Here is a 27,952-nt window from a genome sequence, read left to right on the forward strand (position 1 = left end):
CCATGGCTGTAGACAGGCCTGGGTTATGGCATGTAAAGGCTCAGTGTGCACTTATGGGACTGTGATAACCAGCACCTCTCAGCCTGGGGACTTGGGAGACAGCAGTGACTGAGAGGGACAGGAGAGTTGGCCTGCTCTTTAAGGGCTTCTTGGGACTGAGCTTATTTTTAATACTTTATGAAAAAAACACACACTGGAACAGGCTCCCCAGTGAAGTAGTCACTGCACCAAGCGTGTCTGAATTTAAGAAGTGATCAGACTGTGCACTTAGTCACATGGTCTAAACTGGAAAGTAGCAGCTGGAAGAGATGACATTCTAACACTCAAATGATAGCTCAATGAAGTAATGTATATAGCAAATTTTATTTAAATATTTGAGAGTAGAGATACTTTTCTTTCCTGGTATAATCATAGTTAGTCTTTAATGTAAGAAACACTTGGCCCATGACCAAATGTTTTCTTGTTGCAAAGCTTTTTTTTTTTTGTTTGTAGTAAATGCATGTTTTTTTCTGGAAAGAGACCCATTTCCCTTGCTGTGTTGCTACTGATGTCACATGGAAGAATATTTTAGAGCAGCCCAAACTGAGTAATGCACAAATCATTGTGGTATAAAGTAAGCCAAACACTAAACATAAATAATAAATAACTCTTTATTAAAGAACTATAGTTTCAGATGTTCCTATGTAGAACAATTTCTCTTGCATAACATTAACATTGTTTTGCATAACAAAGTAGTCTATAATGACTATTAGCCCCTTTCTACTAAGATTTTTTATAACCCATGATGTTCTCATTTTCTCAATTGTTTATGTTCATCCATCCCAGTAAAGCATAGGCAAAAATACAAGCAGTCAGATGAATTCTGTCTTCTGTTAAATAGCAACATCTCTCAAAATTCAGATTTCTGCTGAAGTTACAACATATTGTTTTCTGCTGTTTATCATTAGGAAATTTAAGTGACATGCCTGAAAAATGCCTCTATGGCCTGATATTCTCACTTACATTAATTGCAAAATTGATGTCTTCAGTGAATGAAGGATCAGGCCCTAAGCTGTACTCTTACCTTCTGAAGAGAATAAAAGCATCCTTAGATTAAGGGTTCTGGCAGACATCCTCCGCAGGTATTATTACTGTGGTAGTACACATGGCTTTCTGCCTGTTTCCCTGTCAGAGATTTCAGCTCCCACAGCATCAGCAGCAGAAGGGATGTGCGCATGTCTGAGCTACAACACACGCTGCCTACTACAGTAAATCCTCTTACCTTGACTGCTGGTGGAACAGTGCAACAGCAAAAAATTATTGCTACTAGTATTTGCTCTAATAGAAATAAGGCCACTGTGTTAAACAAGCAGAGAAACTATTATTTTCTCATCAGTTCAAAAAAAGTACTTTTTTTTTTACACATTAATAAGCAACATTAAATAATCTGAGGAATCTGCAGAAAGATACAACCTAGACCATTTCTTTTAGCCATGAATATTAAACTTTTTAAACAATTTTAACATAGTGACTTTTTTGAAGGCTACACTATGTTTTAGCCTTGAAATATATGCTTTAGTGCTAATGCTAGAGTAAGTTTCTGTAGATACAACATTCTACAACATGGGATCAGAGTAACGAGACAGCACACAAACTTAACACTTCTAATACAGAGACACTTCCTGTTCTCAGTCAGTTTGCTTTCCTATAGAACACCAGACCCTTTCACCAAACGACAGTGAGAAAAGTGTCAAGGGAGGTCAAATGTTAGATGTAGGATCCTTCTACATCCACTAAATCAGGGTATGAAATAATATAAGAACTCATCTCAGCTGAGGGGGGAAATGGTTTCCTGCATGTAGGGATATAGCTTTTTAGAACAAGAAATGCTTTTTAGAACAAGAAATGGGATAATGAATGGTTGCACATTACTGAATCAATTCTCCCATGTTTTTCCAATTAGGAGCTGATAGTTACATCTGAGTTTCTTACGACACAGTGATTTTATTCTAGAGTAATGGAAAACCTCAATGGAGAACCTTCAAGAATGAAGAATAATGGGCTACCTCCAAAGGAAACATACAAAGGACCAGAAATATGAGATTAACAGGCTAGAGATGGAGATGAGAGATGCAAGTGCAGCTTATGAACGTAAGAATGCTGATAAACCTGATAAACACAATTTAAAAGTAGTATTTGTTATTTTAGTACTCCTCTCACTTTTTCATTTTAAAAATCAAGATGAATCTGGGGATTCTATACCAATTTAAAGTATGAATTTAAAGCTCTATATACAGTGGCTACAGGGTACTGAAATGGCTATTGATTGCTGTATCACCAGAACAAATTATTTTGGCCACAAAAAGTAAGAACAGAATTTGCTTTCTGTGCAAGTCGCACAATGCGGGGGGGAAAAAAACTTTAATTATCAGGCTTAAAAGTCTGAGACTGGTGCAGTTTTAAGTGGAGAAAAGACTCTGCTAACCAAAGCATATATTTTTAATAGTTTATCAGTAATTCTGTTTAAAGTGCTTTTAAGTAGAAAGGTTTTTGTTGTTGTCTTTTCTGTATTTACTGACACTAGTTGACTTAACCTAGGAGCTGAAGTTTTAAACAACATTCAACAGTCAATAGATTAGAGTAGCAAGACACTAAAACAAAAGACAGATTGGTCATACATGTGTATACTTATATGAACATAAGCAGTGCAGCACCATTATCTTCTCTGAAGAATCTCCATCCAAATGGACAATGGAAACATTTTATTTTTTGCTGCTTTTGATGGGGACATGTGTTCCTTTCACACTGAGGTTCTCCATGGAAACTCTGGGCCCCCTGGAACCCACAGATACGAGTGGTTTGTCTCTGAAACAAAGAGAAGCACAACAAAATCACAACCACCATACAATACAGGGGAGGGGAAATGCACATTTTTTTATTACTGATACAGAAGTCTAGTTATTGTTTGTAAAACAGATTCCCTCCAAACCTGTGCTGTTACTACCACAGAGTTGAACTGCCTCCTCCTCTCGCACACTTGATAGGAAGAATGAAACAGCTCAGTTTGAAAAATGAAGGTAAAGTAGCCCCTTTAAGTAAGCTTCTAGGACTGAAGAGGTGCCAGAAGAGAAGTGCTGTGTAGCTTACAGAACAGGAATATTCCTCTTCTGCAGCCTTCTTCTCTACCAAAGACACAACTGATAAAGGCATTACACCTTTGTCTCATTTGAAATTTAACCCAGAAGAGAGGGGGTTTTCTGTCTTCAACTGTATGGAGGGTGTCTTTCCTTTTACCCAGGAGAACAGATTAACCCAGTCCTCGGTGAGGATTTTATCTTAATGCAGCTAACCCAGTTTAATGACTCGGGGAGGGGATGTTAGCATCTATATATAGTTGAGCTAAGAGCACTAGCATACAGTTCTAGAAAAAAAGTCCTGTAACATTTTAGCCTGTTAACTCAAAGTAACTTGCACAGTCAAAATACTAACTTCAAGATTCAGTTCATAAAATAGTGCTTTGTATTAATTGCAGCAGCATCAGAAAAGCAGGAGCAAAAAAAGTGCTCTCTCCTCAGATTGCCAGTAAGGATTGTTTGTTCATAAACAACTTGCTTCAGAATTGAATTTTCATTTTTGCTAATATTTCCCTGATCTAGTCAGAAACTATTTTTACCTTTTTAATCCATCTTCCCTAGGTATGTGCTGAATACTTCTGTATTTTGGAGCTTCTAAATTGTATCTGGTTCTAGACGGCTTGAACTTGGTTATCTCCTTCTGCCACTCCTCATCAAATGTCTGGGCCTCAGCTGAAAAACAGTTAAAGTTTAGTTTTATCTTTAAATCAATGCAAGCAAGATAGGAAAAAACATTTATCAAAAGCAGGTTTTTGCACAGTGTGGTCCATGATTTTGTACTCAACCTACAAAGTTTTTCTAAGGTATCTGTAAGAGACAACTAAAACATTGCTGGGCTTAAGTTTAGAAGATAAAAGAAAAGTCAGTGTTGTGAAAGTACCTGCACATTTTAATCACATCTCTGAAATATATCTTTTTCTATTACCAACATGAGCAGTATAGCCATTTAAACTAATGCAAAGCAGATAGTAATATTCTGTAAAAAATTTGATTGAAGTACCTTCAAATACAAACAGCTATTATAATTGGCACTATTTGCTGGTATATTGTAACAGAACATTTAAATTTAACTGGTTACCTTAGCCTCAGATGTTTGAATTTTTGAGTAAAAGAATTGATTTGCAGACTTAGCACTTTCTGAAAAACTGCCCTTTTAAGATGCCAAGAACTAGAACAACTAGAACTACTACTTCAAAACTTGTATCAGTGTAAAACAACAGAAAGCCACATAAAGACATACTTTCATCCAAGTTGATGAATTCTTGGTTTATTTCTTCATCACCAGTCTTCCTGTTCTTTGATTTTTTTATGACATGGGCACGATCGTGAATGTGGTGACCAATAGCCATTTTTTCCAGTCCGCTTTCAGAATCCTTAAGTGCTTTTCTTGTCTCCTTAACCTGTACAAAAAAGGGAAATAAGTGTCCTTCCAACAACAAAAAGGTAAAAACCAAATCTATCAGTTTTCTTCTTCCTCAAATTTTTTTTAATATCTGACTTTTGAAAAAGTTAGGTTTTACTTGCTTTTCCAGTTGCCTTACTTCTTGGGTTGGCTGGAAATGCACCACAACACAGATCAAGTCTATTTTCCTTCTGCCAACAGACCGAAAGATTAAACAAGAACATCTAAAGCTCCATAACTAACGCACATGCTGGATATTAATTGTTGGGAAAAAAGCCTAGTCTAAATATACTACATGCAGACAAGTCTTCAACATTCTCCGTGACAACAGAATGAGTAATAGCTGATGCCAATATTCTCAGCACGAAGGGACAACTAATTACTAGGTTGTCATGTTGACTGGCTTGAAACCCAGGCAACCACTTATCACTGTGTTCATAAGTATATTATTAGAACCTTTTTGATAACTGAGTGTCTGCTTGAGCTTGAACATATCCCACAGCCAATCATGCTGAACGGCCTTTACTGCTCACATATAGTCTTTCATGAACCTTGCTTCAGGGTTCAAATTCAAATTCAAATTTCTTAGCAGAATTAGATGCAACAGCTGCGACGAAGTCAATGAAAGGGCATCTTCATATGAAGCCTTACATAAGCGTTTAAAAGTACTCGAGTAAAGAGAATGATTTTAAATGATGTTTTGCATAAGTAGACTGCCTTTTGCTATCTTCTACTGTAGACAGTTTTAGTTTTAAATGCACAAAAAGTGAATTATAGCAAAGAGAAAGACACCTCAAGACCTCCTTGAGAAATCAGCTGTTCTGGCACTCAAGTTTTCCAGTCTTTGACAGGTATACAATTTATTTATCTGTATACTTAGAAATATACAAACAACAAGGAAGAAAACAGCACATTAGTATAAGCATCCTTTACTAAATACTATATTTACTTGATTAAAGACTATATTTACACAGACATTTTTCTAAATTATAAGAGTAACTGTCTCCAGCAGAAAGAACTGGAAGGAAACTGGGGTTTGGCATAGATGAACTTAGATTCTGATAATTACATACCACACTTTTCCTCAAGACTACTTACACCTCCTGGAGCTGTGCGCGTCTGAGCTGAGGCTTGGAAAATTTTTGGTGGTTCATCCCCTATTTTGGAATATGTCATCACAGAGGAGGAGCTGAAGGTGTGTGCATCTGGATGGACAGACAGCTCATCCTACAAGCAATACAGACTTCTTATTAATAAGAGTTAATATTGTGGATAAGACACTTCTCACATTCTAAGATTATCAATAAAAGGAATAGCCCTGATAAATTAATCCTCAAGTCCTGGCACCACAGTTATAGGCTGTCAAGAACAGACCCAGGCATTAGATATGCTCCTACTGTTGTCCTAGCATTGTCTGGGCACCGGCCTCCCCATGCCAGGAAGCATGTCAACAAATGAAGAGCATGGGCAGCAATAAGCAACTGCTCAGAAGTTTGTTCTGGCATGGCTTAATTTAGTAATGAAGATAACCTGTAAGGCCAGTTTTACCCCATACAGTACGCAGTAAGACACAAAGAGTTCAGGTGAAACAGGGCTTGAGCAATGATGGTAACAAGCCATTTTACAAGGCCAGAGAAATACAGTAAATACACTCAGTAACACTTAAGAGATATCGGTGTTATCTTCAAAGACTGAAGAAACAAGCCGCACTGAAAATAAAACACACTGGAAGATCTAGATGCAGGGCAGCATTTAGGTGTTCGGTGTTTTGTTGTTTAAGTATTCAGTAACACTCCAGACAGCTCCTTCACTTAAGGTGTCAGCTCTGGCAATGGCCAGAGACCAGATAACTCTGAGAAGTTTTAAGCCCTAGAGAATCAAGTATACATTTGAAGTACTGTTGTTGGCAAATAATCAGTGACAACACAGAAATAACACCACTATATATTCAGGGTGGGTGTGGGAAGTAGTGGTTTCTTATTATCTACTTCCAACTAGTAACATTTTTTTAGCAGGAATTTTGGAGTAACATTTTAAATAACCGTCAATCTCCACTACAAAGAGAATTAAAACAAATGTAAAAAACTTACAAATTTTCTTTGCATCTCCAACATGCTGTTTCTCATATTTGACATCATTCTGTCCATTGCAAAAAAAGGGTCCCCGAAATCTGCATCATGCTGAAAGACAATACAACAGTTAAAATTAAAACAAAATGTGATTCTTCAATTTGAGGCTGTTTTTGACATGCATTTTTTTTTCTGCAAATCAGACCAACAGGATATTTCATAGCCTGCAATTAATAGACAAACAAGCCAAACTGCATTTTCTCAAGTGAAAAAATGAAAGGTAGCACAAAGAACTTAATTGTTAAGCTGGAGATGCTGGAAAGACAGAACTGGAAGATTTCTGATGCTAGAATGTCAGAGTAAGCTCATATTGTGGCTAGTGTGCTAGAACTATTGCCATATACGCTCTAACCTAACTCCATACCTTACGTACTTGTTGAAGATCAAATTATCTTTGTTCTGCAAATCCCTTAATACACACGGAATCACACTGAAAATGCATCCCAGATGACACAGTTCCTTTTCAGAAGAAAGTGGTTACTCAGCTAAAACTGGCAACAAGGAAAGATCAGAGAATCCTAACTCAGGATCCTAATGACAACTTAATTACCTGATGCTATAGAAGCATCCAACAAAACATTCATTATTTTGAGATGAAAGCAGAAGACCCAGTGTTGCACAAGGGGTGTTAAGACAGGTTTACACACATAGAATATTATTAGTAGGGTCTGTAGCTGATGGCATATACTGCCTGTACAGATGAAAGCTATCTTTGGTAAAAAAGAAACCAAAAAATACCAAAAAGACAGACAAAGTAGGGAAAAGGGTAGGCTATCCTAAGCAGCCACCTGGGAAGCTAGCAATGCAGTCCCAAATAAATGAGCATGCTCCTCTGGGCTCCTCTCCAGTGCAGCAGGTGGGGATGGTAGAGATGATTTTCACCATGCCTTTCCCCTCGTACTGTGAACTTTTAGTCAGGAGCTGCTCTAACTCCCCACTGTGCTGCCCAGTCGCTGACACCAGCGGCTCAGGCCGGAGCACACTGATCAGCTGCAGACACAGCACTGGTTGGAGGCTCAGCTTCAGCAGGAGGCTGCAGAGCAGGCAGGGGAAGGCAGGTGCAGGTCTGCACGTAGCAGGTCCCCGGCATCACCAAGGTGCTACTGACTGTAGTTCTTCCAACTATTGGAAATATGTGCAATTAGGTTTAAACGTACTTAAATAATTATGCATTTTAAAATCAAAAATCTGCAGTATAAGCACAAAGCTCAGTAAAATTCAGGTACAGAAAATCTTCAAGTTTTGTCCTGAGCAGCAAGAAATCTGGATCCTTAAGGGCTATCAAAACCTCTATGCAATAATTGTGATTTGATGCCTCAAACTACCTATAAACATCAGTAACTCCAGAAAACTGCTCTCTACAGTTAAAAGTCTGGACATTGAACCAACAACATTACATAGGAGTCAGCCGTACCTACAGACACACTACAGACTGGGGGATAAAACCAGTCTGTGTAATAGCAAAAGGGCTCTGATTAGCTGATGCACTTTCTGTGCAGAGCAAGTTACCATTCTGTGCCTCTGCAAAAGGTAGTTAAACAAGTAATTTTTAGATTTGAACATTCAAAAATACTCATGCTTATTTTTACCTGATCTGCAATTAAAAGCCACTGATTAAGCTACTGGTTTTGAACCTAAGGACTCTTTAAAGCCCTCCAAAGGAAGCAAAAACCTCTGAGGCAAATAATAGATTTGCTTTCCCTCAGATAGGTGTTATGGATCTTTTACACGATATTCAGGCCCCAAACCCTGCAGCTCAAAACCATTCTGAGCCCAGCCCCTGCAGAAATTCTGTCTCCTGAAGCTGGCTGGTCTTAGCCACGAGCAGCACTACAGCTCTCGGTGAGCACCACGGCCACAAGCACGCTCCAAGCCATCAGTGGTCACCCACAGGCAGCACTCAGGTACGGGTCCCGCTCCAGGTATTACTTTATTCAACTCCACTCAGGAACAAGCCCTAACAGACACACCACGGAGCAGAAAAGCAAGCTGCTAAGTAGTAACTTTTCCAGCCTCCACACCAGCATATTTAGCCTACACCTGGTATTTTCACTGAATATGAAACAATCTGTAATTACACAGTGCCTTATACCCCAGCACCAGTAAGAGCAGGTTGCAAGCACGCCAACACCAGCCCTTGTCCATGCTTTAGTTATGCAGACAGTATGCACACATTAGCAAAAGGCAAAAAAATCATTTCTCCTGGGATACTAACCATGCTACCAAAGCCTGCAAAGGGCATGAGGGAGTAGCTTGTTGCCTGGAAGAAAAAGGACCAGTGTCTTTTAGCTGTTGTACCTATCAGGGGACACAGCAGAAACACCTTTTGCACCTTCACATACAGCAAGTGACAGTAAACATTTCTGATCAACTAAAACATTCAAGAGGACCTTGGTAATTCATAGAGTGCTATGACAACATAATACGAAGCAGTCTCTGGGTATACAGAAGTATTTAATACTAGTTATGCTTTTAAATGTCGTGACAGCTGTTGTTTTTAAGCGTATTCATATGTAGGTACTAGAAGCCCTTAAAGCTAGAAGTTGAGAAACACTTGTATAACATAACCTGTGTACTAAAATTATTTGCGTTAAGGCACAGTCATTCAGACATCACCTACTGCTCTGAAAACACTTTGTTCTATTCATGCAATAGAAATCCATCACTGAAAGTTGATTAAAACAACAAATCAATAGCCCCACTTAATGTAAATTTATGTAATTTCAAAAGACCAGCATATTTAAGCTGTAAAATCCAAAGCGATACAGCTGACCTGTTCCCAAGCACTATGTATTAATGTAGATATAGAAGATTTCTCTAAAATGTCCATACATCTCCTGCAATAAAAAAAATGAAGTCTAACTCGTCAGCAGTTTCAAAGGTCATTGCAAAGAAGGTCTGAGTAAGTCTATCATCATATATAGAACCACCTGAAGGCTTATCCCCCACGAGCAAGTTACATGCTTCTGAAGCTGTATAAATAGACGTAGCTAAAAACACCAGCAAGTACAGTTCCTGTTTGACCAACTCGTATTGAATAACCCTACACAACAGGGCAATTAAGTGCTGGGAAACAAACTGGTGTTTCCAGGAAACTAAGATTGGAGAGTTACATAAAAGCCTATCTAAAGAAAGAGCAGTCGGGCAGAAGCACCAAGCTCTTCACAGTAAATAGAGAACTACGGAATTACACAATTCCTGAATAACTTCATGAACTCTTACAGACTGCTGTCTAATGTACTAGTGACAGAAAAGAGTACGATAGTATCAGGTACAAAAGGATATCATCAGAAATTAAGTCATAGTCAAAGTTTATGGAGTCTTTATTCTATAAGACATACTAAAAGCTGTTAGATTAGGCAACTGCCAATAAAATTAGTCTGTGACAACTACAAGGCTCCAATAATCAGTATAGTTTTTGTGACAACTTACACCTCTTAGGTGAAAGATGAGGAACATTAAAAGATACTGGAAAGATTTTAGCACATGTGGAATTCTTTTGTGCTTAGCCAAATAACGCAGTGCTCTTGCACCTTCAGTTCCCTTCTGTAACCACAAAGCATGCTATGCTTTAATGCCTCATTGCTAAGAATAAGGGATACAAACCCTTAAGATATCAAGGAAAAAAGAAGTTTAATCTGTTTTTCTGCATCTACTGAACCAAGGCCTGAGAATCTGCTTGAGTAGAGAAAAAGATCATGCCCCAATTAGATCCAGCGACATCTATATTTGACTCTATATTTGAAACTAACTGGTGAGGTATGAGCTCAGAGGAAGGAATCTGACAGTTACCCTTTTGACAAGTAGGTGACAGTCTGTGTTTCAACTGTGCTTATTGAGCTCTTAACATCTAGGTTTGAATAACAACAGCCACAAATCCCTGCAATATGTGTTGCCTTCCAATAGTTTTTTAAAAACCAAGCATTGCTCATTAAACTAATAGATCATTCAAAGGCAAAATATTTAGCTTGGTGGAAGGAAAGGGACCAACACTGAATGTACATTCTTTCTAAATACAGAAAATAGAAAAGACTTCGTTACAGAAGCATAAGCTATAATTGCCCTGAATGCCCAGACAGTTGAAAAGGTACTTCAGGCAAAACATTATTACCCACTTCTGAATTGCAGCTGGTAGTTACAGAAATACTAGGTTCCATATGAATTCCCCTGATCTTTAATACTTACCTGCCATGTACACAGAGGAGACCAAAGAGAATCAGACCAAATAGAAAACATGAAGCCTTTATTCACAAAAAAGAAATTGAAACAGGGTTTAACATACCTGTATAGAAACTATTTAGGTGGCTGAAACTATGGTTTTGCTTAAACCAAATTTCAACATAAATAACTAGACACAAGATACTCAAGCGTAAAGTCACCAACATATCGATGTACCTTTTAAAGTCAAGTTAGTATAAAAAGGAAATGCATGTTCAGAGAAGGCTCTGGCTTTGGATTTTTCAATGCCTTTCTACAATAGAAACATTTAATACTTCATATTCATTAAAACAAGTGTTTGATAAATATTTATTGAACACAACTAGATGAACAGTGTTCAATAATAGACAATTTTGGTTCTGTCAAAACTAAAATCATAACAAGTTTGTCAGTGTTCAGTAATAAATGCTTAAACAATATAGGCCATTAACTAATCAAAAATATATTCACATTTTACTCATTGATACGAGAATGTGACCAAGGGTGTAACAGTTGAGCCTGGCTCCGTTTCCACTGGGCCAAGTTTAGTAGGTATGGAAATGTGAAGCCAGCCATATTACCAGTAAATGTAAATTCCATGTAGCAATCCTTAGAGATTAAGAAAAGACTTACTCTGCGATTTCCTCTCAGAGCAACCTGAGAATCCTGGCGCGCTCTTCGATCTACTGTTCTCTCCCCGCCATCTGTTATACTGAAAAATGGATCTCGTCCAAAGGGATCAGAAAAGCTTCTCATCATCTGCCGCATATATTCATGATGTGCGGCAAAAGGATCACTGAAAAAGACATTCCACATAGAAAGTCACTTTTTTTTAATTCCAAACAATGTAAAATAGCTGAAATTTCTAAAATTCAGTTTTTCATGTCATTCCATATGGCGCCCTATCCATATTCTTTATAGAATAGGACCCAACAGGGCAGTCATTTTTACCCTCCTGTTCCTCATGAGCTGCCACTTCTTTCACAGTCTTTCCCATCTCTCAGGGTGGGCGGGTGTCTTAGTTCTTTTGTCTAATCAGATGCCTTCCTTGCTCTCCTGTGTTCTCAGGTGTCCACACTGCATTATCTCTAAAATAACCCGTCCCCTGCAGACATTTTACTCCATCCTGGACTTGCTATCTGCCAGGAACTACAGACTGACCTATATTTTATCGCTTTTTACCTCTAACCCCTGATATTGTATACCATCCTTTAAATTCACGCCAACTCCATCCCCTTTATCTTAATCCCCCACCCATTGTACCTTTGCCTTCCCCTTCCTCTACCTTCACAAATTACATTCTCGCAGCCCTTTCCTCCACTCAGGAAGAATAACAGAAAAGCAAAAAAGAGATAAAAGTTTTTCATCCCCTTTCTAAACACTCAATATCTATCTCCCAAAACCAACAGAACCCCAGCAGTAATCCAAAGCTTGCCTTGCAGGTAAAACATCGCTAGTGTCGCTCTCCCTTATTACTTAGTTCTTTGCGTTCTCTAATTTGGCCAACAACTAAGGAGTTCAAACTGAGGCCAGAAGAGGAAGAAAGCGTGATTTTGTCAGACAAAATATGATATTACATGAATAACACTGCTGCCTGTGGTCCAAATGCTGGAAGTGATTACTTCATACAAAAACCACCTTTCATTTCCTCCCTTCATCTCCAGTCTAGTTTCCCCACTGCAAGCTGCTTTATTAGCACTACCAGTCATTTCCCAGGTATGTTACCTAGGCTTAGCAGCACCTCGTCTTCTTTCCTACCAATTTCCTGGCACTCCCCGGACACCTCTCACCCTCCTTCTCTCCAGGGCACCACCACCTTTCCTGTAACATCCTGTGCCCCTAAGAAAAGCTCCCGGCTGCTCCTCTGACCTCTTTAGTACCCACTCATCCCTTGCGAGTCTCCTGAGCAGGCTTTCTGATCCCCACCCCTCTCCTCCAGACCACAAGTACCAGTTTCCACACCGCGTGGCCACTCTGATCCTTTTGCTGTCTCTTCTGATGAGAAAGTTGCATGTAATTTAATTTTTCCTTTTAAGTAAAGAAGAGAAATGCACTAACAGAAATTAGATTAGGAATGTAAAGCTAGATTAATTTCCAAACAAGATGCTAACCCACCAGTATCCCTTTAAGCGATGCGCACGCACTCTGGTGCAGACAGGCCGTTACAGCCCACAAGTAGTTTTTCCACTGCCATAAGCAGGCCCTAATCTCCCCCACTCACATGACAGCCGGCTTTAACTTCAATCCAGTGTGATAAGCAGCTTGCATACAGCCAGCTTGGTTTTCACAGGATGAAGAACAGATGCAGAAAGTCACTGCACGAGCCAAGAGGAGGGAAGCATGAACACACCACCGCAGCGTGTGCATGCCTCCAGTCTCTTTCAACGCCACAAACTTCAGACTGGTGTGGTTATTAAGGCAAACTAAATATGAACTGCATTCCATCAATAGCTTAGAAGAAAATTTCTCCCCATTCCCTTCCAGTTCAGAACTAGGACACCCACAATTAAGTTATCACAACACAAGTGAAATAAGATTCAATAGGTTTAATTTAGGTAAGAAAAATTGGTTGAATTTATTGTGCATAACATGTAGTAATACATGTCACCAGACAAAGCAATGCTTGATACCTTGTGAAGTTTTCTTTTTGCCTTCTTTCAATATCTCTGGCAACTTCTGTTGGCCATTCACCTTCGTACAACTATCTGATATACTCATACTTGCAGGGAAAACTAATGGGGAGGGATATTTTTCTGTCCTAGGTAAGATAAAAGGTCTAGGAAAGAATTTAGAAACAACTTCTAAGCACCAGAGACAGGGAAGCAGGATATATACCATGCAGCAACTTGTTTTGGAACTGCAGTCTCCCTAAGGAGATTTTAGGAAAACATTTATTAAAAAAATCTAGCATTGTCAAGCTTCCAGAGAAATAGCCTAATTTCTGTATGCTGTGGAGCAGGGCACAAACAATGGGAAGTGAGAATCCTTTTGGAACATAAGGCTTCCAAAAGAATTAACCATATCCTCTTGATGTTTCTTATGACAAACTCAAATTACAAAAGGAATATAATCACCCTTATAAAACATATATATAAGGCAAGTCAAAGTCTCCTTAATATTCCTCAATAAAGGATGCAAGATCTTAAGTCCTTTGTCCCAATCACAGACCATAGGACAGCAACAGGTGTAGAGCAACCTTGTTTAATTACCATTGATGACACCCAATTTTAAATTTGAGCAGGGGTGGGGGAAGTACTTTGGCTGAGACACACAAGACTTCTGCAGACTTTGCACTATTATACTGTAAAGGTGAGGAGGAAAAAGAAAAGAAGCTCTGTAAGGATTTCACACACTGAATCTGTGCACTTCACATGCTAAGCACCACAAATTATTCACAACATTAAGTTCTGAATGGAAACTATTTGTACATTTGTCATTCCAGTATTTGCAGTAACAGAACCTGCACTTTTGTCTTGTAAGTAGTTCATTTGACTTTTACTTGATATATATTTGAAGGGATCAAAGGGAACTGAATGTTCAGCTTCTTAGACCGTTAAGGTCTCAAACAAGTAAGTAAGTCTACATGGAGAAATAGATGCTGAAAATGCAGGGACCGATGCTGCTAGCACATATGCTAGTGAGGATTTTCACTAAGATGCATCTGACTTGGTAAGGTCTTGTACAATTCAGGCTTAAGCTCCAAAGTTCCTGCTGAAACCTGTTACAGCGCACAGGAGAAGTACAAGTAGTACTACAAGAAGTACTGCAACTGCTACTTCTTACTTCAGTGTATGCTCCTGCTCAGTTAAAAAAAAAATCAGCATCCTAAAACAATAAATGCAGTTCAGGATTTTTGAAAGCTGCACTTTTAATTAACCACATTTTTTAAGTTAGGATGGAACATAAGACTGAGGTTGCAGAACAGCACCGACGATAACACTTGCAGCAATAAAACAAAAGCTGCTTACCAGTAAATTAAATACACGGGACAGCTGCACTGGGCAGAGGAGCTCCACCTTCTGCACCTGTCTGAGGCAGCAGGGCCAGAGCTCAGCTGGCCGGGCAGCACATGGGCTGAGTGACTGCTGCTTCCCCAGGCAGCTGCTCGCAGATGGAGACCTTACTTCTCACCCACACACTATTTCCAGTTCAGCGGTCCAAATCTCTCCTTGTGGGGCAACAGATGCCTCCTGTTAGGCTGCTTTGGAAGCTCATCTTATCTGAAGTAAGAAGCTCATTTCCTTAACTATATGTAAAACAGATTTACGAGGATGGTGCCAAGAAAATGAATTTCAACATCGATCTTTTTCACACGCGCTCCCTTCCTCTATCTTCCACAATCTTTTTCCTCCACTTTTGAACTGCATGAGGCATTTTAAAAGAGCTAGGATAAAACGAATAAAGTGAATAAATAGAAGGAGAGCAGCTGATGTATCAAAGGATCACAGAACCACACTGCAAACGAAGCTTAATCTCCATCAACATTGTCACACTATGCAGAGGATCCACACAGCCAAGTCTCCTGCACGTCCCACATCTAACGAAGAGCTGCTAGCACAGCAGGCTTGGTCCGAGAAGCCAATCGTGCCCATGAGCCCCGCAGAGCCCCAGGGGCTGTCCCGGGGCCGGGCTCCCCCCAGGGATGCACCGGGGCAGCCCAGCAGCACGCCCGGTCACCAGGGGATACGGCAACAAACCCGCACCACGGGGCCTGGCGCTCAGCCTCCCTCGTCCTCACAGCCCTTACGTCTGCTGGCAATACTAAGTGCCGTGTATTTAAACATTAGGAACCGCCGAGGCCACCGTGCGCCCCAGGCCCCCTGCACAGCCCTGGGGTCTTACCGCGGGCCCGGCCCCCCCGCACCCGCACTGCATCCCAGGAGCTCGCAAACACCCCCGTAGTGAAAAAAACCCACATAAATACCACACAAAACCTACAGCATGCGGCACCTGTCCATCCTCGCCAGGACCCCGCGGCTCGGAGCGCGGCGGCTGCTGGCGGCGTCCCCTCAGCGGGCTGCTCCCCGCGGCGCTGCGAGGCCGGGACGAGCGGACAGCGGCACGGGAAGGACAGGGGGACGGCGTCCCGGCACCTCACCTCACGGCCGGGCCCCTCCCGCCTCCGGCCCCGCCTTTAACGCCCGCCCCTCCGCCGAGCGGCGCCCCCGGCACACAACATGGCGCCCGCCGCCCCGCCCCGGCCACGTGACGCGCGGCAGCGCTGCCATGGCAACCGCGGGTCTCCCGCGCGCGGCCCCGCTCCAGAAGGTTCGGGGCTGAGGGGGCGCCCGGGGCGGGCCCGGGGCTGAGGGGGAGATCCAGGAGGACCCGGTCAGCCCCGTGAGGGGCCGGGCCCCTCAGGGCTGCTCCCTGCGCTCGGGAGCCGCGGGGAGCGTGGCTGGAGTAGTTTTTAAAATAATCGTGGGGTTTTGTTTGTTTTTCAATTTTATTTTTTTCCACTAGGTGGCAGTCAAATAAAGTCCGTGCGTCGTGAGGGGAAGGCAGTGCCCCCCGAAGCTCGCTGAGGGGCTGTGGTGCGGCAGCGCTTGCCGCAGGAAGGGCAGCGGTAAAACACCTCACACCGCCTGGCGTTAAAACGCGCCGTGACGAACTGTCGCATAAAGTGCAGCGTTACACAAAAGCGAGGCCGAGACGGGCAGAACCCGCTTGTCGGGGACACGGACAGGCAGTGTACACCCCGACACCTTTCACTCCACATCTCCAAGGCACTCACAAGACAGATCCAAATGCTGAGGCTTTGCAGCAGTTCCCTTCCATACCTTGCCCGGCAGTTCCTGCTGTACTGCCTAACTGTGCGGCCCTGAGAGCGAAAATGCCTAGGGTTACTGCTTAAACAGAAAGGGAAAAATAGCTCTTTTGTCTTCTCCGCGGGAAGAATCAGCTCCACGGCCTCCTGTAAGGGAGAAACCCCTCAGTAAAACCTGTCACTGGGCTTGGGCTTCAAAGGAAGGCTTCAGTAAGAGAGAGGAGCAAATATATAGGGAGCGTTACCTAGGCTTCCTGAGGAGCAGAGTGGCTGTGAACGTGTGGGTGTGTTTGAAAGCTGCGGTTATACATAAACTTAGTCCTGAAAGTAGTTTGCAGGAATCAGGCTTGCAGAAATCTCACCGTTCTTCGTAAAATGGGAGAATTATGGAGAAAAATGTGTGTGTGTCAGGAAACATTCTTCTGGTCTAAATGGCAAAGTTTTTCGGAGCTGCGCGCCCCAGGTTGTTTCCTCTCACATCTCCTGCAGAGAGGCAGCGAAGGCTCCTTCCTCCCCTCCTCACCTCTTTTTCAATTTCCCAGCTTTTAGGGAAAGGACAAAAAATGTGCCCTGGACAACGAGGTGGGACGAGAGAGCATGAGAGTGTTTATATGGCAGTCATGAAAGCAGATCCTTAGTCCCCCTAAGATCCATCATACTGCAGAAGCAGCCCTGCTGGTATTTGGCCCAAAGTGGAAAACCGACATAAAAGATGAATGAACTGAGCCTGCAATATTTTTGAAAAATATCCGTAATCGGGTGAGCATTGATTTTGCTGTCTACTGATGTAGACTTCTCTTTAGATCCTAGCAAGTGGTGATATTGCAGCCTTAAGATGCACTCCAAGTCTGAACAGTTGTTACAGTGAAAATGTTTATACTGACTGACCGGTGGGCAGGGAAGCATGACAGAAAAACGGTTACACATTGATTATCCAGGTGAAGTCTGTGAACTGTTTGTACATTTCTGATGAAAGATTAGCAAATAAAACAAATCAGGCTGTAGTCATGGAAGTGAACTCGAGTGCTTTGGGGCTTTTTGTAACAAAATCTTGTGCCAGTTATGATGTTATCAAAGAACTTTTTTATTGCTCAGAGACAGAATTCAAGCTTTGTTTTGAACCGCACACAAAAAATATTACAAACGTTGTGGTAATGTCATCTTTTGCACTCTAGTTAGTCTTTCAACCTACAGATTTTAAAGCTCTTTAAAACTCTGAAGCTAGATTGTATTTGTACTGGAAATGCAATATGCAGTAACTTGCCGTAGTGACTAGGTCATATACAGTGCTCATTTATTAATTACTTGTCATTATATTTTGATTAATAGACAGATACCATGGATCTTTTTTTTTTTTTTTTTGCTCTTATTGCAGTTCATTAATATCCATGACATGGTGTGCTAGGTGGGTATTTAGTACTTGCTACAAACCAGCAAGGCGAGTTTTTGTTAACATAACTAGCACGTCAGATATAAAATCCTGCAAATTCTTACCCATGTGGAGCTTTATCTTCTCAAAACGTATGTTTTAGGGCGGTTAACTTGTTTGCAGTTACCAAAACCTAACTAACTATTTTTTGACAATATTTTCTTGCAGTTTCTGAACATGGCACAAAACAGACTGCACGTTCAGTTAGTGCCGGGCAGCCTTTGTATGAATTCTGCCTTGTAATAAGAAACCCATTGCCTCTTCTGTACAATGATAAAAAGGAAATGTGGAGCCTTCCAACAGCTGTTGAGAGTGCATCGTATCATCTACAGTTTGTTATTTAATTTTCTATGGAGTCAGACTCTGGAAGATGAAATTTCTTTCCAAGTCAGAGCAGATCCTGAGATGGATTACTGTGCAGATAACTGAGCAATATGAGTTCTAGTTATTGTTAATTTTTCGGCTGCTAGTGGGAAGATGGGCCCCGTTAGAAGTCAGCTCATTATGAGAGGCTCACTAACACGATAAAGTCAGTACTCTATTTGCACAGAGTGATATCTCTAATTGCTCAGGCCTTCTTATGGTTTGTGTCTGCTTGAGTTAGATTTCTTTTGTGTAGATAAAAAGACTTCTGTAAGAAATCACCTCAGTGCTACAGCACTGTCAGTCTGGAGGGCATCTCCAATGAGATTAATGATGTCTGCCTTAATATAAGAAAACTTTGCATAAATGAGATTATGGTTTCTGCTGAAACCTGCCAACTCTTATTCATTTGCAGTAAATATTATCTTTAATTAAAAGTTTTAAGGTATCTTGTTCCTGAACTAATGAGATCTACAGTGATTTCCCTTAGGAATTAATTTACCTTCTTAATTCTTATTCATTTTGGTGATATGACTGTTTACATCTGATTCAGACTTCAGAGCTTTGTTGAACATATTCATCTAGAACAAAAGGTCATTTTGCCATATTGACGTCTTGTTGGTATTTATAATGCTCTGTTCTCTCTCAGTTCCACAGATATTTGTTTAGGTTCCTGCCCCAAACATTTCCTACTAACACTTGTGTTCACCTTAACTCTTCACGCTGAGTGGCTCTTTTCTGGAGCAGTTTCACTTTGGCTTTTTTCCTGTTCCATCCAGAGCACAAATCAATTATAGCGAGGCTGAAAAGAGATCCCGGTTGTGATCAACTTATTTAGTATTGTAGAGCTATGTAAGGTATATTAAAATATGTGAAAGATATTTGGTGCAATTGCTGAGAAATACAGAAATATTTCTGACTGTGTAGTCATCAGCTACTGTTTTTCTACAAGGATTACGTTTAAGCAGTAGGCATGCTTAACACTTGGAGGTGAAAATTGCCTAACTGCATACATGTTTAACTAGGCAAAGTGCCAGCCAGCAACTGGTTTGTTGGAATGAGAGCTAGAACCCATCTGAAGATTGTACACCAAAGGACGATGCTGCTGGCTAGATGTTAAGACGTACACGTACTACTGTGATAGCAAACATTTCTGTATACAGGTACAGTCTGAGACTCACTTTGTGCTCTTCATTCCATCAGGAAATAACCTTTAAAGCAACTGTTCTGTCTTTGAAGTTGATTAAGAAAAAGAGCAAGTATTTTACGTTAGCTGCTGTAGAAGCTCATTCCTAACTCTGTACTCGCACCACTGGTGGGTAAGAAACGTGTTTTGTGGCATCAACAGAGCGTGTGCTGGGACGAGCTATATATAGCATTATCACTGGCCTCTGCAAGTTGTTGATAACCTTCCATTTATAACTTACTTGCAGACCAACTTCCTCCCATCGCACACAAATTAGAGGATTATCAATAATGTATGAATTAATAACTAATGCTTGTGTGCTGCTGTCAGGGCAGCAACTATCATGTAGACTGCGAGACAGGTCCTCGCGTTGTGTCAAGTACATTTGAAGTCTTTCGTATCTGGAAGGCTTCAGCGAAGTAAAAGGATGGGATTTTTGTGTTTCTTTGAGATAGTTGAAAGAACTGGTGAAATATATTCTGTTAGATTCAGAGAAATGTGAGAGATCTGCTCCCTCTTTAAAATCTATATTTGATTTCATTTACTTATTTAGTAGCTGTTTACAAAATACCAGTGTGAGAACTGTAGGAATTGCCAGATTGGATTACCTTATAAGAATGTGTGGTGTCCAGTGTCTTATTTGTGAGTTACCAGATCTAGATGTTCCGTAAGAAACTGCTAGAAAGTGCACAACAGCGGTACGTGACACAGCCTGCCCTCACAATAGCTCAGCATTGTAATACAAATTCACTTCCAAGACCTGCAGGATAAGGTTTCTTTTAAGAAACCTTAAGGTTTCTTTTAAGAAACCTTTCTTTTAAGGTTTTCTTTTTGTTTCTTTTAAAAATTATTGCAATGTCATTTTTCACATCCTCTGTGTAAACTATAAACCCACTTGAGAGTTTCTAAGCTTTTGACGTTAAGTACATCTTGTAGCAATGATTTCCTGGCTTTATTTTTCATGAAGTGAAACTGCATGTTTTAACCAGCCCTAATTTTCTGTTCTGTTCTTATTTTTTGTATAGCAGGGTGAAAATGGAGGCTTATAAATCTATATAGTCTCATTCGTAAAAAAAATTAAGAAAACAAACAAACAAAAGAGTCAAAACCTGGTCACAGTGGAATGCTTATCAATGATTTCAGGATTTGGTCCAAAAATAATATTTGTTTAAGTGGGCTCCGTTGCCATCATGTACAGCAACTATTTAATTATAAGCACTACGGCAGCACACATTAAAGGATTAGGGAGCAGAGGGGATTTTATTCCTGAGTTACTCCAGTAATTCGCAGCTATCTCATTTTGCTGTTCCCAATGGCCAAACCACCAGACAATAAATGTTGAAGATGCTGAACCTGAGCAGTCTTCTGTGAGGTGACGTATGTATTTCTTAAATCGCAGCGACTGATCTTTCTGGCACTGGGAAGAAGAGAGAAAAAAAAAAAAAAAACCTCAACTCCAGTAGCAGCACCATCGCAGCCGCAAGTTTTTTCTGATGACTGGGGCAAAGCCACTTGGTGCTTGCCCTGATGCTTCCTTCAGCAGTGCACGTGGCCAACGGCAACGCGTGTGAGAGCTGATGGGGGCTCCTCTGCGCGCCGGGACTGGAGGCGTTCTGCCTTGAGATTCACAAACCGCTGGCTCCAGGAGTGAACGCAGCAAACGTATTCCTGCGGCAAAATCTGTACCGGGTGAGTAGTGAAGGCTGCCAAAACTGAGCTGAGGATTTGGCCACCAAGATGTAAAGTCAGCCAAACAAAATTGCACATCGCATGGTGTCACACACCCGGGGGCTAGGACAGCTAGGCAGCAAGCGCCGCCTGATGTACCTGCTGCAGCAGGCTGGCAGCAGCCAACCTCCAGAGGAATCTAAACCCGAGCTCCTCCCAGCTTCAGGCCGTTTGCACCACCTGGAGCCAGATTTCTCCACTACCTAAAACTGGCGACCACAGTTCAGACAGTGCCGTGTTTGTTTGTTCAAATAACAGAACTAATTCGAAAGGTCTTGCCTGCCGTAGGCTGTTTGTCTCTAAAACTAAAAACGAATCTTGCTCGTTGAACAGAGAATATTAGAGCCACATTTAAATTAGCCCTGTAGAAAACAAGTCTATTAAATGCACATCTTATCACAACATCACGTTTATACAGCTCAGAAATGATCACGGCATATGACTAGTTTCACAGGTAAGGCAAGAATTAATTGTCAATTTTAATTGTCAAGAAGAGGTTTAATCAGTTCTAAAGAGAAAATGCCAACTTTTATTACACAATTACTTTTTAATTACATTTGCTGCAGCCCCTAACTTCCAAAAGTGCAGGGAAAGTTTAGTTCTGATTATCTGTTGAGGACCAGCACAGTGTATTAAAACTAAGTCCTTTTTCTGAACTGTTTTGGAAAAAAACCTGGTAACAGGTCACTTGGGGGCTCCGATCAGTTCTGCACTGTAGCCTTCCTTGTACAACCAAGCAATGTCAGAAGCAAGGTTGAAGGTAATTTGAGAGGACTCAGACAATCAGTGCTCAATCCCCAGTCAGTTTTGTAAGGCTCAGCAGTTACTATTTAAATTTAAAATGTATTGGCATAAATGAGGCATCCTTACTTCTTACATTTTTACGGTTAAAGTCTTTTACAGGTAGGCTTAAAGACGCAATGCAATTTCCAGAGGCTTAGGCATATTTTTTAGTGGAAGCGGCCTTTTGATAGTGTTGTTAAAAAACTGATTGCATTCCATCTGTAACGTCAGCCCAACGCAGAGTATTTTGCAAAAGCAGTTTGTTATAAATTGTTGGTAAGTGTCAGATAAAAGCATCATTCTACTACAAGCAACTAGCGGTAGACATGTAATAACATTTACATTAATATTTTATTTAAATGTATAATCAATTCACATAGTCACCCAGCTCTGTAACTCGTATGAATACTGAAATGAGAGGGCTATAACTTACAGAAAAATACTCTGAAATCACTGAAAAGGTATCCAAAAAACCCACATTCGACATTTTTACAAATGTTAGCAGCATTCAGGTCCCACTAATAATAATGAATGAGGTTTGTTTATGTCTTCCTTTCAGAACTGTAACTTGAAAATCCAGCTGTTGCCTCCAGCAGCCGGGAGCACCTGCGGCGCCCAGAGGAAGGTGACAGTCCTGTCCCCAGCAGGCAGTGCCAGAAGCTGCCGGTCACAGAGCTCACTGCCTGACCTTGTGGCAAGCTGCTTTAGGACAGAGAGGATACATTTTCCTTCTGGTAAAGTCCCCCAGGGACTGCACTGAATACATTGTACATGCTTGGGTTTTACCTGTTTGATCAGTATTTCTTATTTGAAAAGATTGAGATTCTAAGGCAGCAGTGCTCTGTCTTGATACCTGAACTCCAGCTCCAGTTAGGAAACAAAAAGGCAGGTTCGCTTTACGTGCATTTATTTATACAGCCTTTCTAGATGGCCACTGAGGTTCGTGCGACAACTGCGCTGGGACTGCAGAGACATCTAGTGGGAACGAGATTTTTACAGTGGCAGCTCAGCAAGCGCGAGATGGCACCTTTTAAACTACAGCCTTTTCAAAATACTGCGCTCAGAAATGGTCCCCAAGGGCTGAAAGGCTTCTCATATCACCACTACAGCACTACAGCCGTGCAGTCCTAATCCGTCTTGTATTTCTAAAGAAGCAAAAGCAATAGCCAAGTAGCGGTTTTCATTTTCACCTGGGTTTAAGTAACGTTAGAAAAAAAAATTCAGCTCGTGAAGCACGCTCTGATGGGTGGGAGCCTAGCTAGGAGTGAAGGACGGCTCTGCACTAGCCCTAGGAGCTGAGCTCCCTCCTCCCCTTTCTGGGCTGAGCTTCAACTCCAGAAAGAGTGCAAGTATCGTGTCACATCTCATCCTGGAGTGGCAATTCCAGAGTGACTCAGTGTTTAAGTCTTGCTCCCCTGTGTCACATAATCTGGCCTGGCCACTGCTACTCTTTTTAATCTAGGTCTCAGCAAAGGAGGAAGACAGGGAGGGAAGGGAACAGAGTCAGGAAAAAAAATAATTAAGAAATACTACATTAAGTCAAAATTACAAATGGTGAACTTTAAATTCTGCCCTAATAATACTTACAGCATTGCTTTTTATTACTGCTACTATTTGAAGCCTTGTATCATAGGTGGATTAAGTCATGGGTTCAAGCTGATCTTTTCTGAAACAGGTTTCTAGAGTTCAAGGATCTCCACTAAAAATAACCTGCTTCTTGTAACTTGACAAATGGAAAACTATAATCACCAAGGAGGTTGGTTTTGGGTTACTGACGGCAAAACGGCCTTCGGGATCATTCAGTCCTGTTCATATCTGAGAGGTTGCAGCAGAAGTAGCAACATTTGATCTCCTGGCTGGCAGTGGTTTTGGAGCTAACATTATTTTAGTAGAAAAAAATCTTTCTAAAATATTGTAACCACCATAATTTAAAAGTAAACGCAGCTAATTTTCAAGCAACTATCATAATAAAAAAAAAATAGTTGTGGAGATGCTGGATGACTGACGAAATCAGAAAGGGCCAGCAAACATTTTACCTGAAAGTTATCAAATCAAAATCAGTCGAGTTTGATTTTAATTGATGGTGGCTGTTCAGCAGGCTAAGTGAAATGAGTTTGCTAATGTAATTTCTAGGGGTAGAGGTCTTTGCTGACTACCAGAAGTCTGAACGGATCAAGTTACAGCATTATCTTTTCACTCCTACACATGATTTGTCTAAGTCAGATTTAAGGTACTTTGGTATTATGAAGAACTTTGTGTTACAGCCAATTGTATCAGAGACACACTGTCACACGTCCTGAATGACAAAACCTTATCGCAGCTGTCTCTCAGGGCTGCACAGTCCTCCTAATAGTTCTATGTTTTGGCTGGACAGCTAACAAACAGCTCTTTTGTTCCCTTTCTTAATCAAAATATGACAAAATATGGCAAAATATGACACAAAGAAATAAGGTCTTCACAGGCAAGAGGTTCTTGCCTTATTAAATTATACCAGTGTACACTGATACGAGTTTCATGTCCGTGTTACAACACAGTTAATACAATTAGTATCTGGCTATCTGATTAGGTAACACGTTCTGTCTTTTCCTAAAGTGAACACACCCCACACGTGGAACTTGTGGAGAGCACATGTATTTCGACACAACCATTGAAAATGCGCCTGAAGCTTATAAAATAATTTTAAGTAGTACGTTTTTCTAATTTCTCTCTAGTCTTGCAGTGCTGGTTATAGAATCAAGTTTATTTGTAATGTTGCTGCCTTCTTCCATACTTCATTTCTGATGTTCAAATATCTGTCTACCTTTGACAGGAAAATGAATAATTTATCACAGGATGCTTGCTATTCAAGTAAAAGCAAGAGAAGGAAATAGAGAGTTTACACAACTTGAATCGAGAGTGCTGTGGTAAACATTTACACTTATAACCCCACGGATTGGCCTTATACAACCTTTATTTTACTCTGCAAGAGCAAACTCAGTGGAACAGCTTCTATTTTTGCTGAAAGTTAAGCTGTAAAATCAGCAACGGCAGGTTCTCAGAAAGGCGGAGTGCTGATCCAGCGCCCCTTAATAGGCTCAGCTTTGGAAAGCACCGAGAGCCACTGCGAACGAATTTTGCAGAAGGCCACGAACGTCACAAGGATCGGTGCTTTGGACATCCAGCTTCACCAAAGGCAATGAGGGTGCCACAAGAAGATTGCAACTCACCTGCAAGATGCAACACCTGGCATTGCTCAGATTGCTACTCAACTCCGTGTGAAACCTTACCTTCATTAATCGCACACTTGAGCATCACCGACTCGATTTAGGCATCTGTAAGCATCTGTAATGAATTCACAGGTTTCTAACAAGAAGGATAGTGCACTTGCTAATTTGTAACAGATGGTACCAAGTTAAAAACCCAGTCCTGACAAGTCCTTCTCCCAGCACCACCAACTTCATAAACGTAAGTACACGTAATGTTATGTTCAAAATAGGAGTTGGGAGAAGGTGCGAGAATATAGGGCCTAAAGCAGAAGAAACTGCTTCTTAAATGAACTGTTTCCACAGAGACACTGGGGCAATAAACAAGTTAAATATTTCATTAAAACTACCGAATTCTGAATGGTTCTTTTATTGGTTATTCTGAACGCTAGTCTGCAACTGGAACTGTAGAAATCAACTTGACAAGGATTTGCTCCGTGTCTCAAATTATGTTTGGCATATCTCAGTACAGGACTGTATATTCAGCCTTTCAGGGCATTTCAGAAGATCTAAGTGCTATTTCCATTTTCTTTCCAGATCTGGCTCACAATTCTCCTTCAGCACGGACAAATTTAATTATCGATTGCTTAGAAATAGTACGTACACCCTGTTATTACCACTAAGTCTTATTTACTTTGACTGGTTTGTAGAATTTTCTTAATAACATGTAGGGATGCAAATTAAATAAAAAGAATCATTTTGCATCAAATAAAACTACTGGAATTGTCTGACATGATGTGTGAAAAAGAGGAATTTAATCCTGCACCTTATGTAGGGATCACACAGTTTTTTATTTACTATGAAAGAAACATAGAAAGCGATTAGAAAACAGGACAATGACAGATATTTGCCACTTGAAAATGCTGAAATGAAACAAGAGAAACAACTTTTTTTCCACTTTTTGTTGCAGACAAGATAGTCTTGAAACACAGATAGCCATTTTAATGCAGGACCACGTAAAACTAACAGTGTTCACAATGAAAAATTAAAAACATGTTAGAATGCAAATTTAATACATTTCCATCAATGATCTAAACAAAAATAAGACGACCGAAGTACATTTCCAGAATCTTTTTCCCTCTGATTGTTTTCACTGCAGATCTGAAAACAAGGAAAAGTAAACTTAAAAAAAAAAAAGGCCTTATGAATTTCTTCATTCCCAAAGGAAAGCCCAGGCAGGTAATTCAATGAGATATTTATGTCCAGTAGTTGGAGGCTTATTTTAGTCTTCCCTTGATGGAATAGTTTTCTCACAGATTTACCAGACACCTCAAAAGAAATACTTTTGTATTTTATTTGGTTGATCTCTGGTATTTAGTTAGATGATGGACAGATTTTTTTTTTAAATATACTTGAGGGATAAGCTTGATATGGTCAAATGTGACTAATTATTTTAAAGTCACACTTGGACAAATGGAAACTTCATATACTGAAAACTGTCTGTAGAGTAAAAGGTATTTCATTAGTCTTTTTGACAAAGGTCTGTATCAGAAGACACATTCTTTATGTTATTTCCCATTAAGAATTCAGAGAAGACTGTCTTTTCCTTATTATCGATCGTTTTAATATACTTAAAATTGCATAGGAAATAGAGTTATTGAAAACTGCTGAAAATGTAACAAATTTATTTAAAAGGTTAACATAGTTTTTCCTTACATCTGCTCCAGGATGCTAACAGCGGGCAGATATTCAGGGAAATTTAAAACATTTCTTTCCACTCAGAACCACTAGAAGTGAGGACCCCGGACAAGGCTGGAGCGGGCGGATGAGCGCATCAATTCAGAACAACCCCTCAGCGAGGAGACCGTCCACAGATGTTCAGGATTCAAAAGCTGCTCCCGTAACGCAAAGCGGAAGCAAGACGAGATAACAGCAGCATAATTTGCCCTGAATCCTTCTTCGGCTGCAAAAGATCTAACGGCCCAGGGCGGTATCATTTGTACTCCTGCTGTCTGCGCACTGGTAAATCTGAACTTTCTTTGACAGTCTTATTTTTTTCATTTATCTTTAAACTGCTACACGGTTATATATTTGGGGGGATTGGGAGGTATAAAACTACGTCTCCTTGGGCTGTCAAGTCTGCACCCAAGAGGAATCCAGTACAGAAAAAGCAAATTACACTGCTCCGATAGCCTTCCCTTCTCAGCGCTACAAGTAACCCAGCAATGAGTTAGGGGAAAAAACTGAGGATAGAACACTCTTGTTTATTCGGATGAAATATTTATTCTCTGTACGTCTCATACTAAGTATTAAAATCCCCTCAAAAGAGAAAAATAAAACATTTAATGGTAGAATTTCTTAGCATTCATCGAGAACTTGTATACGATGGTCAAAGGAGTTTGCTCAGGCCACCGGACTGCCCATCAGCCTTTCCTGCCGAAGTGCCATCAGCCTCTGAAACCACTTCTCTTCTGCTTCTGCCTTCTCGATAAACAGCTGAGAGGAGAAGGGGGGAAGAAGAAAAGTAGTCAAAAGTCGTTAAACTTTCTGTTTGTTATAGTGTGTTGAAATACATACTGACTATTTCACTGCTAAGAACAGAAGCTCAGCTGCACGTGGGTGTTAAAATAGTGAAATAAACACAGTAGTAAAGGTTGAGACTCCAATAATTCG

The 27,952-nt window shown here is 40.6% G+C and overlaps 2 protein-coding genes and 2 long non-coding RNA genes across 8 annotated transcripts in view; 2 read left to right on the forward strand and 2 right to left on the reverse strand.

Annotated features, from left to right (window-relative positions):
* Positions 1–632: 632 nt before the first annotated feature.
* MLF1 (myeloid leukemia factor 1) lies at positions 633–16,018 on the reverse strand. 3 transcript variants are annotated; one of them, XM_048059365.2, is made up of 8 exons: positions 15,780–16,018; positions 11,475–11,637; positions 8,860–8,904; positions 6,606–6,695; positions 5,614–5,742; positions 4,354–4,513; positions 3,653–3,785; positions 633–2,844 (listed from the first exon to the last, which is right to left on the reverse strand). In XM_048059365.2, exons 1-8 carry the CDS (start codon positions 15,797–15,799, stop codon positions 2,742–2,744), a joined length of 843 nt encoding a protein of 280 aa, XP_047915322.1. In that variant the 5' UTR covers positions 15,800–16,018; the 3' UTR covers positions 633–2,741. The 3 variants fall into 3 exon arrangements, with proteins under 3 accessions (XP_047915322.1, XP_047915323.1, XP_047915324.1); XM_048059366.2 differs by having other exon boundaries at positions 15,792–15,957; XM_048059367.2 differs by lacking the exon at positions 8,860–8,904.
* A 105-nt stretch (positions 16,019–16,123) lies between these two features.
* LOC106043539 (uncharacterized) lies at positions 16,124–22,998 on the forward strand. Of its 2 annotated transcripts, XR_010833666.1 has the most exons (5): positions 16,124–16,407; positions 17,151–17,367; positions 19,426–19,563; positions 20,986–21,275; positions 22,657–22,998. It is a non-coding gene; the product is annotated as an uncharacterized lncRNA (long non-coding RNA). The 2 variants fall into 2 exon arrangements; XR_007161618.2 differs by having other exon boundaries at positions 16,124–17,367.
* Positions 22,999–25,402: 2,404 nt separating this feature from the next.
* LOC136791474 (uncharacterized) lies at positions 25,403–27,200 on the forward strand. Its single transcript, XR_010833665.1, has 3 exons — positions 25,403–25,541; positions 25,877–25,935; positions 27,062–27,200. It is a non-coding gene; the product is annotated as an uncharacterized lncRNA (long non-coding RNA).
* Positions 26,073–27,952, reverse strand: part of RSRC1 (arginine and serine rich coiled-coil 1) — a 145,182-nt gene continuing 143,302 nt past the window's right edge. For both annotated transcript variants that reach the window (XM_067002661.1, XM_048059362.2), the window contains exon 10: positions 26,073–27,775. In XM_067002661.1, the coding sequence (XP_066858762.1) occupies positions 27,683–27,775 (93 nt within the window). In that variant the 3' untranslated portion in view covers positions 26,073–27,682. The remainder of the gene's footprint in view (positions 27,776–27,952) is intronic.

Source organism: Anser cygnoides, chromosome 9 (assembly GCF_040182565.1).
Source record: "Anser cygnoides isolate HZ-2024a breed goose chromosome 9, Taihu_goose_T2T_genome, whole genome shotgun sequence".
Lineage (NCBI taxonomy): Eukaryota > Metazoa > Chordata > Aves > Anseriformes > Anatidae > Anser > Anser cygnoides.